Source organism: Rhinoraja longicauda, chromosome 16 (genome assembly GCF_053455715.1).
Source record: "Rhinoraja longicauda isolate Sanriku21f chromosome 16, sRhiLon1.1, whole genome shotgun sequence".
In the NCBI taxonomy this organism is placed as follows: Eukaryota; Metazoa; Chordata; class Chondrichthyes; order Rajiformes; family Arhynchobatidae; genus Rhinoraja; species Rhinoraja longicauda.
Genome location: NC_135968.1, coordinates 47,596,960 through 47,611,434, shown reverse-complemented (window position 1 = coordinate 47,611,434; position 14,475 = coordinate 47,596,960). Strand labels below are relative to the sequence as shown.

General features: G+C 46.8%; 1 protein-coding gene across 1 annotated transcript in view; it reads right to left on the bottom strand.

Moving 5' to 3' along the window:
• The window catches only part of pcgf5b (polycomb group ring finger 5b), a 222,088-nt gene that overhangs the window by 71,959 nt on the left and 135,654 nt on the right, over positions 1–14,475 (bottom strand). The window contains exon 3 of the mRNA XM_078412900.1: positions 6,700–6,796. Coding sequence (XP_078269026.1) covers positions 6,700–6,796 — 97 coding nt within the window. The remainder of the gene's footprint in view (positions 1–6,699; positions 6,797–14,475) is intronic.

The window sequence follows — 14,475 nt, the reverse complement described above, 5'->3', positions numbered from 1 at the left end:
AGTGGGATAACATAGAACTAGTGTAATCGGTTGATGGAAGATCAGTGCGGGTTTAATCTAGATTGGCTGAAGGGGGCTGATCTTATACAGGACCGAGACATGTGAGAGGTTAGAAAGTGATATGGAGGGCGGTGAGAGAAAGTGTAGAGGACTGAATGGGCTGGAGAAAGGCAGGGTGCGAGGAAGGACTGTTGGATAAACTAGGTAGCACAAAATGCTGGAGTAACTCAGCAGGTCAGGCAGCATCTAGGAGAGAAGGAATGTGTGACGTTTCGGGTCGAGACCCTTCCTCAGACTATACGTATTTTAATGCAAGAGGCCTGACGGGTAAAGCAGATGAGCTTAGGGCATGGAGAAGTATGTGCAACGGGGACAAAGAAACATAGAAAAAATAACTGCAGGAGGACGCCATTTGGCCCTTCGTCCCATTCAATATGATCACGGCTGATCATCCAACATCAGTACCCTGTTCCGGCTTTGGTCAAGAAGAAGAGGGACACACTGGACAGGTATAGGCAGCTGGGATCAAGTACATCCCTGGAGGAGTTTCGGGAACTAAGGAGTAAGGAGCGTGTGCAGGGATTGGCAGCAGAAGTTAAAGCCTTGGTGACTCATTTAAAAACCAATAACTAAATTTATAAATTAGCTAATTAGTTAATTGAACAGCAAATAAAAGTAGGGCTTGCTCTAGGCCGAGCGGCCTTGTTGAGGTGAAGTGCCCTAGTGAGCAATGTGTGAGTCTTTGGCTCAAGAGACTTCGACGTGGAGGCTGAGGCGAGGAGACTGCACCTGATTTGCAACGTGATTCTTTTGTCCACTGAAGGAATGGCAGGCAAGTTGGTGCAGTGTGCTTCCTGCAGGATGTGGGTGGTCAGGGTGGTCAGTGGAACTTCTGGAAACTGCAGCTGCAGGAATTATGTCCAGGTGCAGCTCCTGTGTTGGGGAACTGGAGCAGCAGCTGGATGACCTCAGGACCATCCGAGAAAATCAGAGTTTCCTGGACAGGACCTACAGTGAGGTTATCACACCAAGGATACAGGAAGAGTGAAGGTGGGTGACTGGGAGAAAGAGGAGTAAACGTGGAGTGCAGGAGACCGGTGCGCCCTCTTGGGAGCTGTCGGGGCAGAAGACGCTTCCAGTCCGAGCGGCTCTATTCCTAGCGATGAGACTTGACCGGTGAGACCGACGTCGGGCAGAGCCATAGTGGTGGGTGACTCCATTGTCTGAAGTGCGGACTGGAGATTCTGTGGCCTCAGGCGAGACTTGAGGATGGTTTGTTGACTCCCTGGTGCCAGGGTTCAAGATGTCTCGGACCGACTTCAGAACAAGAGGGAGGGTGGGCAGCCGGAAGTGGTTGTGCACGTGGGCAAGAAGAGGAAGGAGGTTCTGCAACGTGAGTTTAGAGAGTTAGGAAGAAGGCTGAAAAGCAGGAATTCTAGGGTGGTTATCCCTGGATTGCTTCCTGTACCTCGTGCTGGTGAGGGCAGGAACAGGGAGATCGGGGATATGAATATATGCCTGAGGGACTGGTGCAGGGAGCAGGGATTTAGATTTATAGACCACTGGGATCTCTTCTGGGGTAGGGGTGGCCTTTACAAAAGGGACGGGTTTAGAGATACAATGCAGAAACAGGCCCTTTCGGCCCACCAGGTCCTCGCCGACCAGCGATCCCTGCACATTAACATTATCCTATACCCATTATGGACAATTTTTACATTTACCCAGCCAATTAACCTACAGACCTGTACGTCTTTGGAGTGAGGGAGGAAACCGAAGATCTTGAAGAAAACCCACTCAGGTCATGGGGAGAACGTACAAACTCCGTACAGGCAGCACCCGTAGTCGGGATGGAACCCGGGTCTCCGGCGCTGCATTCGCTGTAAAGCAGCAACTCTACCGCTGCGCCATCATGCCGCCCTTAACTGGAGGGGGACCAACATGCTAGCAGGCAGGTTTGCTAGTGCTACACGGGTGGGTTTAAACTAAATAGCCGGGGCAAAGGGTTGACAAATTGGGAGTATAAGGATGGAGGTAAAGGGAAAGAGAGTACAGGAAAAGTTATGAAAGACACCCGAATTAATGGGAAGGAAAGTTCAAGAAGGGATAAGAGAGTAAGGTCAGGTGAAATAGGAACCGGTGTGAGAGGGGAGGTGAATACTGAATTAAAAGTGTTATATATGAATGAGCGAAGTATAAGAAATAAAGTGGATGAGCTTGAGGCTCAGTTAGAGATTGGTATGTATGATGTTGTGGGAATTACAGAGACATGGCTGCTTGAGGATCAGAGCTGGGAACTGAATATTCAGGGGTATACGTCCTATCAAAAAGACAGACAGGTGGGCGCAGGGGGTGGGGTAGCTCTGTTGGTAAGGAATTAAATTCAGTCCCTTGTGAGGTGTGACATAGAATCAGAAGTTGTAGAGTCATTGTGGATAGAACTGAGAAATTGTAGGGGCAAAAAGACCCTAATGGGAGTTATCTAGACGTCCCCAAACAGTAGCCTGGAGATGGGGTGCAAGTTGCATCAGGAGTTAAAATTAGCATGTAACAAAGGTGGTTATGGGAGATTTCAACATGCAGGTAGACTGGGAAAATCAGGTTGGTATTGGACCCCAAGAAAAGGAGTTTGTAGAGTGCCTGGTCAAAATGCTGGAGTAACTCAGCGGGACAGGCAGCATCTCTGGAGAGAAGGAATGGGTGACTTTAAACATAAATTGAAAATTAGTATATTTTAACAAGGATACATTTTTTTTAAAAGGAAAAAACAATAGCTTTCTGGGGAAAATATGAAAAGCAATTTTAGGGAAAAAGGAGTGTTGGCCATTTTCCTCATTAACACATTTTCACGTCTGCTTTTGAAGTCAGCACCAAAATGAGATAATAAAAAAATGAATTAAAAGCAAGTTCCGTGAGGCAAACTTTAATATTTGGTGGGACGGGCAAGACCCGATTGTACAAACAAGTACATGTTAAGTCATATTTTTAGTTTTGATTTTAGAAAACACTCGGCGGGCGTGGACCCACCCGTTGGGTGCAAACCTCTCCGGCAACCCTTCCCCAACTGACGATCCGTGGAGCCGTTGCCGGCTGGGAAGTGTCCCCCCCCCCGGGGCCATGGGCGGGCGAAGGGGGAAGGGGAGGGGAGGGGAGAGCGCGAGGGTGACAGGAAAGGGGAGAGGGAGCCACTCACTTCAGCCCCGGGCGGCCAGAGCGAGCCGTGGACCCGAAACCTCTCCTGCAGCTCGGTGGAGAACGGCGGCGACGGCCATCTTGTTTGACCCTCTGCCACCGCGCTGCACCATGGGAGGAAGGTCAGGCACGGGGCCTAAAATTGTTGCGCTGTCGTGTGCCGTTTGGGCTGTCTTTATGAGAGTTTTATTAATATATACATTCAACAAAATAGCTCATAACTAATTTGTTAGAAATTGCATAAGAATGCACCATTGGTTGAATGAGAAATAGAAATATGGAGTAATATTAGTAAAGGATCAATTCTTATTTTCCATTTTCCATTTTACTTATGGAGCACAATATTGAAATAAAGTAAGGAGTTTAGCAAAAGAACTGTAAAATAGTTCCTTAGAAGCATAGATAGGTGAACAGAACAGGCAGGCCTAAGTTATTTAGTTTAGTTTAGTTTAGTTTAGAGATACAGCGCGGAAACAGGCCCTTTCGGCCCACCGGGTCCGCGCCGACCAGCGATCCCTGCACATTAACACTATCCTATACCCACTAGCGACGATTTTTACATTTACCAAGACAATGAACCTACAAACCACGACGTCTTTGGAGTGTGGGAGGAAACCAAAGATCTCGGAGAAAACCCACGCAGGAAAAGGGGAGAACGTACAAACTCCGTACAGACAGCACCCGTAGTCGGGATCCAACCCGGGTCTCTGGCGCTGCATTCGCTGTAAGGAAGCAACTCTACCGCTGCGCCACCTTGCCGCACAAATTGTGGCAAGAAAACAAGAAATGGAAGAACATGTTGAGTGGAAAGATGCTGAATGGCGTGGGATATGACAAAGCTAACAGAAATGTCAACGCATTTTACAAATGGAAAATTAAGTTGCATGAATAAAGAAAAAATAATACTCATGCAGACAATGCTAACTAGGCAGTGACTAGTGGGGTACCGCAAGGCTCAGTGCTGGGACCCCAGTTATTTACAATATATATTAATGATTTGGACGAGGGAATTGAATGCAATATCTCTAAGTTTGCAGATGAGACGAAGCTGGGTGGCAGTGTTAGCTGCGAGGAGGATGCTAGGAGGCTGCAGAGTGACTTGGATAGATTAGGAGAGTGGGCAAATGCATGGCAGATGCAATATAATGTGGATAAATGTGAGGTTATCCACTTTGGCGGCAAGAACAGGAAAGCAGAGTATTACCTGAATGGTGGCCAATTAGGAAAAGGGGAGATGCAACGTGACCTGGGTGTCATGGTGCACCAGTCATTGAAAGCAAGCGTGCAGGTGCAGCAGGCAGTGAAGAAAGCGAATGGTATGTTAGCATTCATAGCAAGAGGATTTGAGTATAGGAGCAGGGAGGTTCTGCTGCAGTTGTACAGGGCCTTGGTGAGACCGCATCTGGAGTATTGTGTACAGTTTTGGTCTCCTAATCTGAGGAAAGACATTCTAGCCTTAGAGAAGGTTCACCAGATTGATCCCTGGGATGGCAGGACTTTCATATGAAGAAAGACTGGATAGACTAGGCTTATACTCGCTGGAATTTAGAAGACTGAGGGGGGATCTTATAGAAACATATAAAATTCTTAAGGGGTTGGAGAGGCTAGATGCGGGAAGATTGTTCCTGATGTTGGGGAAGTCCAGAACCAGGGGTCACAGCTTAAGGATAAGGGGGAAGTCTTTTAGGACCGAGATGAGAAAACATTTCTTCACACAGAGAGTGGTGAGTCTGTGGAATTCTCTGCCACAGAAGGTAGTTGAGGCCAGTTCATTGGCTATATTTAAGAGGGAGTTAGATGTGGCCCTTGTGGCTAAAGGGATCAGGGGGTATGGAGAGAAGGCAGGTACAGGTTACTGAGCTGGATGATCAGCCATGATCATATTGAATGGCGGTGCAGGCTCGAAGGGCCAAATGGCCTACTCCTGCACCTATTTTCTATGTTTCTATGTTTCTATAAGTGTTTACTGTAGGAAGGAACTGCAAACACTGGTTTAAACTGAAGGTGGACAAAGTGCTGGAGTAACTCAGCGGGACAGCATCTCTGGAGAGAAGGAATGGGTGATGTTTCTGGTCGACACCCTTCAGACAAAATGAATGGATTGCAACATTTGTTTATGTTAACAATTGCTGAAACATGGAATTATTTGATGCAGGGAACAACTTCAACATAAACTATTGCATTATTTAAAGAATCAGAAGACGGCATTTGAAGCAGAAGCAGGTACAAGGCAGTGGGAGAAGACGAGAAAAGGAAACCAGCATCTGCAGTTCCTTCCTCCACTAGAAAAGGGAAGTTAGGGATGGAATAAAACTAAAAGAAAAGATGTATAACACAGCAAAGAGTAGCCGGAAGCCAGAGGATTGGGAAACCTTCATAGGACAACCGAAGGTAACAAAACGGGCAATACAGGCTGAAAAGATGAAATGCGAGGGGAAGCTGGCCAAGAATATAAAGACGGACAGTAAAAGCTTCTTTAGATATGTTAAGAGAAAAAGAGTAGCAAAGTCAAATGTGGGTCCCTTGAAGGCAGACACGGGTAAAATTATTATGGGTAGCAAGGAAATGGCAGAAGAGTTGAACAGGTACTTCGGATCTGTCTTCACAAAGGAAGACACAAACAATCTCCCAGATGTACTGGAGGACAGAGGATCTAGGGGGGCAGAGAAACTGAAAGAAATTTGCATTAGGCGAGAAATAGTATTGGGTAGACTAATGGGACTGAAGGCTGATAAATCCCCAGGGCCTGATGGTCTGCATCCCAGGGTCCTAAGGGAGGTGGCTCTAGAAATAGTGGACACATTGGTGATCATTTTCCAATGTTCAATAGATTCAGGATCAGCTCCTGTGGATTGGAGGATAGCTAATGTTATCCACTTTTCAAGAAAGGAGCGAGAGAGATTTCCAAATGTATTGCTTTACATACTCTGCCATGTCTGTGCTCACAGCGTTGAAACTAAGCTGTGTTGTTCTACTCTACTCCACTCTACTTTTCAGCATTCTTTCCTAAATCTTCACAACTGTGAACCTCATTACATTGTACAGACTTTTCTTCTGGTAAAAGTCATTAAAGTTTGTATCATGTGTTCTCTATTTTTCCTTCAAATTCATATGTTCTTTAGTTTAGAGATACAGCGCAGAAACAGGCCCTTCAGCCCACTGAGTCCGTGCTGACTAGTGACCCCTGCAAATTAACGCTACCCTACACACACTAGGGACAATTAACACTTATACCAAGCCAATTAACCTACAAACCTGTACGTCTTTGAAGTGTGGTAGGAAACCGGAGAACCTGGAGAAAACCCACGCAGGTCTTGGGGAGAACGTACAAACTCTGTACAGACAACAACCGTAGTTGGGATCAAGCCCTGGTCTCCGGTGCCGCTGTAAGGCAGCAACTCTACCGCTGTGCCACCACTGCGCCACCGTGCCGCCCTTCGATGACTTCTTGATTTCCCAGTTTTAAAAAAAACTGCTTTGAGTCTCCGGATATTTAAGGATGAAACGTACCTTAACATTTCCAACGGGTTAGTTTCATGAACTTGAATTCCACATTTTGGACAGTCGTTTGAGTCTTCAAAATGTTGAACAATACATCTTTTGCAAACTGAAAAAAATGAAAGGTATTTGAACTTAGTATTTATAGCAAGACCCAGTTACAACAATCTTGCAATTGATGATTTCAACTAATGATATTTACTATTATAACTTATAACAAAAGATGAAATCTAATTGGTTTCAATCAGTACCAAAATTAAAGTGAAGATGCAATTATTCAATTTGCCAAGCAACGCTGAGTGCTACAGTGAAATGCATTTATTGACAAGGTTTGGCATTGTGAGCATTTACATCATATGAACTTGTATTACACCTCAGACAAACCTCAGACAAACCCTCTTGGTCCCAGCACATTGTGCAATATGCATAATTATCCACACATAATTCTTGTCAATGTTCACCAACTACTTTCATAACTTTAACTTTTGATCTTTGAAACTGTTGCTTAGTGGCATTTTGGGCATGGAACCTCTTAGCCTGCCAACAATCTATATACTAAAACTCTTGATTGTTTGTTTGTTTGTTTGTTCCTGAACTACAACCAAAACGGTACATGATAGCGTGACAATTTTAGGCCCACCTTACTCACCGTAGACCCTTTGGTGCTAATGGAAGAAGTTTCATTGAAATCGGTGTTATATTTTTAAAGATATTCACATTTTAAAGTTTAAATCTATCTCCCAGGGAGGGAGGGGGAGGATAAGGGGGGATGAGGGGGATGGAGTGGGATGGAGTGGGGGGAGGCGGGGAGGGGGAGGGGGAGGGGGAGGGGAGGGAGGATAAGGGGGGATGAGGGGGATGGAGTGGGATGGAGTGGGGGGAGGCGGGGAGGGGGAGGGGGAGGGGGAGGGGGAGGGGAGGGAGGATAAGGGGGGATGAGGGGGATGGAGTGGGATGGAGTGGGGGGAGGCGGGGAGGGGGAGGGGGAGGGAGGATAAGGGGGGATGAGGGGGATGGAGTGGGATGGAGTGGGATGGAGTGGGGGGAGGCGGGGAGGGGGAGGGGGAGGGAGGATAAGGGGGGATGAGGGGGATGGAGTGGGGGGAGGCGGGGAGGGGGAGGGGGAGGGGGAGGGGGAGGGGAGGGAGGATAAGGGGGGATGAGGGGGATGGAGTGGGATGGAGTGGGGGGAGGCGGGGAGGGGGAGGGGGAGGGAGGATAAGGGGGGATGAGGGGGATGGAGTGGGATGGAGTGGGGGGAGGCGGGGAGGGGGAGGGGGAGGGGGAGAGGAGGGGGATGGAGTGGGATGGAGTGGGGGGAGGCGGGGAGGGGGAGGGAGGGGGAGGATAAGGGGGGATGAGGGGGATGGAGTGGGATGGAGTGGGGGGAGGCGGGGAGGGGGAGGGGGAGGGGGAGAGGAGGGAGAGGAGGGGGATGGAGTGGGATGGAGTGGGGGGAGGCGGGGAGGGGGAGGGGGAGGGAGGATAAGGGGGAATGAGGGGGATGAAGGGGGGAAGGGAGGAAGGAGAGGAGGAGGGGGCAGGGGAGGGGGAGAGGAGGGAGAGGAGGGGGAGGGGGAGGGAGGGAGGGGAGGAAGCGGGAAAGGGGGAGGGGTGGAGGGGAGGAGAGGAGGAGAAGGTGTTGCACCAATGCAGGAGAGGTTTGGGTCCAACTTGGTCTAGTTGCTTATAAATTCCAATCTCCAAGAGTTATCCACTTTTAGGTTTTCATCTCAAACACAGTAAAACCAAAATAAGTCCTGACCATACTGCAAGCTATTCTTCATTCTAACAAATAGCTTTATGCCACAGTAGTAATGCTGTATGACTGCAGCTACCAGCAGACATGTAAGTTAATCAACATACTTTGACTCATTTCTTCAGCTTCTGTTCTTTTTCCTACCTCATTCAGTCATCTCCATTATCTTTTAATTCTAATTGATTTTTACCTGGCGCGACATACAAAAACAAGTTCTGATGCAGTTACTGGAATCACATATTCAGAAGACGTTGCCTTATCCATATACAGATGCTCCTCGACTTACGATGCTTTGACTTACGATGTTTCCACTTTACGATGGTGCAAAAGCAACACACATTCAGTAGAAACCGTACTTTGAATTTTGAATGTTGATCTTTTCCCGGGCTGGCGATACGCGGTACGGTACTCTCTCGTGATGCCGGGCAACAGCAGCAAGACGCAGCTCCCAGTCAGCCACGCCATCACGAGTGTGAACAACCCATACTCCACAGTGTACTGTGTTGCCAGCGTTTTTTGGATACAGTGTAGGCTAATGTAAGTGTTCTGAGCACGTTTAAGTTAGGCAAGGCTAGGCTATGATGTTGGGTAGGTTAGGTGGCTATGATGTTGGGTAGGTTAGGTGTATTAAATGCATTTTAGACTTACGACATTTTCGATTTTTGATGGGTCGAGGAACATCTGTATATATTTTGGTACTTGCACAGCTCATATTAAAGTGGTGCTCATTAGCTGTGTTGTGCTATGAATTGGTGTTTGGAAAGTAGAAGATTGATCTCATCCCTCAGGATCCATCCAGTCCTCCATGCAGTGTGGCAACAAAGAATGACCATCATAGGCATCTTCCTAACGATGCATGAGTCGTGTTATTCGTCTTCATGATCATCTTCTGATGATTTGCAACCACAGGCATAGTGACAGAAAGGTGCAACAATGAATGGCACCAGGCCATCAAGTCCACGTTGACCATCAGCCACCTATTTACAGAAATCTCCTCACATTCTTGTGAGCTGCCACCAGATTGTACCCCTCACCCACACACCAGGGGCAGTTTACAGAGACCAATCCACCTACCTACCCGGCGTTTTGGGTTTGTGGGGCGAAGCTGGAGCATCCGCGGAGAAACTCACACAGTCACAGGGAGAACATGCTAACTCCACACAGACAGTCCCTGAGGTCAGGATGGAAGCCGGGTATCAGGCCCTGTAGAGAAGCAGTGATACCAGAGTTGTCACTCGCCAACCAGAACTCTGATGGAATCGAAACTGGAAATGACCCGGGTTATCTGTGGAAGCCCTTCAGATAAGGGAAGGGCTTATCTTCCCTTATCTGAAGGGCTTCCACAGATAACCCGTGGAAGTTATCTTCTAATGAATACCATCAACATTGTAAGAGATACCATCAACACTGTAAGTAATCAGTGACGTTGGTAAATCCCAGTTCCTGAAATACCAGTTGCTCCATATCTAAAAACCATGTAACTTAGAAAGGTATCTCTGCATATAAATGTGGCCGGGTGACCTTGAACAGTACATAGTGAGACGGGCCAGAGGTGTACCGTGGCTGCTGATCCTAAGGTGAGAGTGTTGAGAATTGAAGTAACCTTAATATCCATGAAGCCATTAGTCCAGGAACTTCTCTGTGGATTGTCACCTTGTGGTGGTGGAGAAGCTTGTGTGGTCCTGAGATCCTGAGAGCGATGCCGTCTGGAGCTACGCTCCTGGTAGGGTCACCCATGGCGGTAAGGTCTAGGGGGAGGTCCCTGATAAAGAGCAATCCAACCAAGACCTTAACGGTGGAACAGGCGGAGGATGATGGCTGACTTTAGTGGAGCGTCACAACGGCTGGGAAGGCGGATGAAGGCTGCGGCAGAAAAGGGTCCCCGGTCGTCTTGGACTCCATGCCACTGGATCCTGACCCAGATCTGTCAAGGACCGTGTGGTGGCTGTCTGTGCACCAGTCTCCCTACGTTAAACAAAGTCACGCACAGGCATCCGACCCGACAGTCATACTCGCTTCCAGTGACCGCCGGTGATGAGTCCAGGGACAAGTATGATCACAGATCTTCCTGCAGAATTTCCTGCACACTACAGTAAACGCAGGCTTGGAAAACCTAAGCATATCAAAACTTTTTTATTTCTTTATAGGAAATGAATGAATGAAGACTAAGAAAAAACTATCCCCAAACATGAGTGTGCCTTTACCTCACTGTTCAAAGTCCAGTAACTTGGTCATATGGATTCATAACTATCTTACTGATAAATGACAATGTGTGGTAGAAGGAAGGTATTCAGGCTGAGCAGTGGATCAGTTTGTGACAGGGATCTGTTCTGGGTGGCACGGTGGCGCAGCAGTAGAGTTGCTGCCTTACAGTGAAATCAGCGCCGGAGACCCGGGTTCCATCCCGACTACGGGTGCTGTCTGTACGGAGTTTGTACTTTCTCCCCGTGACCTGCGTGGGTTTACTCCGAGATCTTCGGTTTCCTCCCACACTCCAAAGACGTACAGGTATGTCGGTTAATTGGCTTGGTCAATGTAAAAATTGTCCCTAGTGGGTATAGATTTTTTTAGATTTAGAGATACAGCGCAGAAAGAGGCCCTTCGGCCCACTGGGTCCGTGCCGCCCAGCGATCCCCGCACATTAACACTATCCTACACCCACTAGGGATAATTTTTACATTTGCCCAGCCAATTAACCTACAAACCTGTACGTCTTTGGAGTGTGGAAGGAAACCGAAGTTCTCGGAGAAAACCCACGCAGGTCACGGGGAGAACGTACAAACTCCGTACAGATAGGATAGTGTTAATGTGTGGGGATTGCTGGTCGGCGCGGACACGGTGGGCTGAAAGGGCCTGTTTCTGCGCTGTATCTCTAAACTAGACTTGTGTTATTTGCGATATATATATATAACTGACTTGGACATAAAGGTAAATGGTTTGGTTGATAAGTTTGCAGATGACATCAAGATTTCTGGAGTCACGCACTGTGAGAAAGGCTGTCAAAGTATGCAGCCGGATAGAGATCAGCTATAGAGATGAGCAGAGAGATGGCACATGGAATTCAATATGAGCAGATGTGAGCTGCCACACACTCTGAAGGCAAATGGAAGGGGGAAAAGATGCAAGAACTTAAACAGCATTGATGTACAGAAGGACCTTGGGGTTCCAAGTACATAGCTATCTGAAAGTGGCAAAATAATAGAGTGGTGAAGGACACGAATAGTTTGCTTGCCTTCAATGATAGAGGTACTGAGTGTGAGAATCAGGATGTCAGCTTTATAGGAAAAAAACTGCAGATGCTGGTTTAAATCGAAGGTAGACACAAAATGTTGGAGTAACTCAGCGGGTCAGCCAGCATCTCTGGAGAGAAGGAATGGGTGACATTTCAGGTTGAGACCCTTCTTCAGACTGATTCAGTCAGAGGAAATGATGCCTGGATTAGTGTTGGAAGCCTCTCTGACAATTAAACCTTAGGCAGACTCGATTTGTTTTCTGCTGGAATGACATGTTGATGAGAGACCTGATTATGAGAAGCTCAGGCAGGGTAGACAGTCAGAACCTTTTTCCCACGATGGAAATATCAAATACTCGAGAGCATAGATTTACAGTGAGATGGGCAAAGTTTAAAGGAGGTGTGTGGATATGTTTTTTGTACAGAGGGCGGTGTGCTTGTAATACATTGCCAGGGGTGTTGGTGGTGGAGGCAGATACGATAGTGGCGTTTAAGAAACTTTTGGATAAGCACATGGATATGCAGGGAATGGAGCGATATGAATCACATGCAGGCAGATAAGAGCTTGCCATAACCTCATGTTTGGCACAGATATTGTGGGCATAAGACCTGTTCTTGTGCTGTTCCGTCTTATGTTCAAGACGTGTACGAAGGAACTGCAAATGCTGGTTTAAACTGAAGATAAAGCTAGAGCAACTCAGTGGGACAGGCAGCATCTCTGGAGAGAAGCTCCAACCTCATCTACTGTATCTGGTATTCAAGATGTGGACTCTTATACATCAGCGAGACCAAACGCAGACTGGGCGATCGTTTCGCGGAACACCTTCGCTCAGCCCGCGTGAACCAACCTGATCTCCCGGTTGCTGGACACTTTAATTCTCCTTCCCATTCCTACACTGACCTTTCTGTCCTGGGTCTCCTTCATTATCAGAGTGAGGCTAAACGCAAATTGGAGGAGCAGCATCTCATATTTCGCTTGGGCAGCTTACAGTACAGTTGTATGAATATTGATTTCTCTCACTTCAGGTAGCTCTGGCATTCCCTCCCTCTCTCTCTATCTCTCCCCCACCCAAGTTGCACTAGCTTCTCATTTCCTCCCTACAAACAGCTTACAATGGCCTGTTTCCTTCATCATCGTTAGTTTTTTGCATATCTTTCATTCATTGTTCTTTATCTCTCCACATCACCGTCTATTTCTCTCGTTTCCCTTATCCGTAACCAGTCTGAAGAAGGGTCTCAACCAGAAACGTCACTCGTTCCTTCTCTCCAGAGATGCTGCCTGTCCCGCTGAGTTACTCCAGCTTTTTGTGTCTATCTTCCGTTTTATGTTCTATGTTCTAGCCAGCCTAAATAAGTGTAGATTCGTGCGAGAAAAGTCAAATGTTTATGGTTGTCCCAATGTCAATAAGGTGAGAACATATGTAGTAAATCTGAAACAAAATAATCATTAACTCTTGACCCCGTTATTGTTCAACAGGTCTGGCTCATAAATGTATAAACATCTTATCTTTGTGGTTTACAGTAAATGGTTATAAAGAGACCTTCCGACTGTTTTCTGCTCATTTTAATTTAAACAGAAGGTAATTGCATTTATAAAGAACTATTCACAACCCCAAATACATTACGGCCAATGAAAATAAACCGCTTGAATCAAATTTATTTAATTGAAGGTGAATCTGTGGAATTTATTGCCACAGAAGGCTGTGGAGGCCGTCAATGGATATATTTAAGGTAAAGATAAAATAGATTCTTGATTTTTACAGGTGTCAGGGGTTATGGGGAGAAGGCAGGAGAATGGGGTTAGGAGGGAGGGATAGATCAGCCATGATTAGCACACAGTTGCATTCCAGTTTCCATTAGTCAAAGTGAATAGAAGCAGATCCCTTATAAAAGAAATGGACTCGATTAGAAACATAGAAATAGAAAATAGGTGCAGGAGGAGGCCATTCGGCCCTTCGAGCCAGCACCGCAATTCATTGTGATCATGGCTGATCATCCACAATCAATAACCCGTGCCTGCCTTCTCCCCATATCCCTTGATTCCATTAGCCCCTAGAGCTCTATCTAACTCTCTCTTGAATCCATCCAGTGATTTGGCTTCCACTACGCTCTGTGGCAGAGAATTCCACAAATTCACAACTCTCTGGGTGAAAAAGTTCCTTCTCACCTCAGTTTTAAATGGCCTCCCCTTGTTTCAGTACAGCAATGATATGCACCAAATTAGTTCTGTACATGGTAAGGGTCTAATCTCCCGAAAACGATTAATTTCATTCCGTAACAGCAGAATGAAAGGAACTCCTGAGTACAGATGCATATGAATATGATGCACCCTCAGTAATTAGCCCTTATCAAGGTGAAAAAAATGACAAAATACCAGGGTAACTCAGCGGGCAGGGCAGCATCTCTGGAGGACATCGAAAGGTGAAGTTTCGGGTCCTCTTCGGACGCCATGGATAGGCAATGTTTTGAGTCTGGACCCTTCTTCTTGAGTTACTTTGTTACAAGACAGACTATTTAAGGAAGTAAGCATTAGGAGCAGAAAAAGACTGCATGGTTCCTCGATCCCACTGCAATCAAATAAGATCCTTGATCTGCATCTCCTTTTATGTCTCTTTTTGACACATTACCCATCCTTATCTCCATGTCTCCCCCTCCCCTGACTCCCAGTCTGAAGAAGGGTCTCGACTTGAAACGTCACCCATTCCTTCTCTCCAGAGATGTTGCCTATCCTGCTGAGTTACTCCAGCATTTTATGTTTATTTTCGGTGTAAACCAGCATTTGCAGTTCCTTCCTACA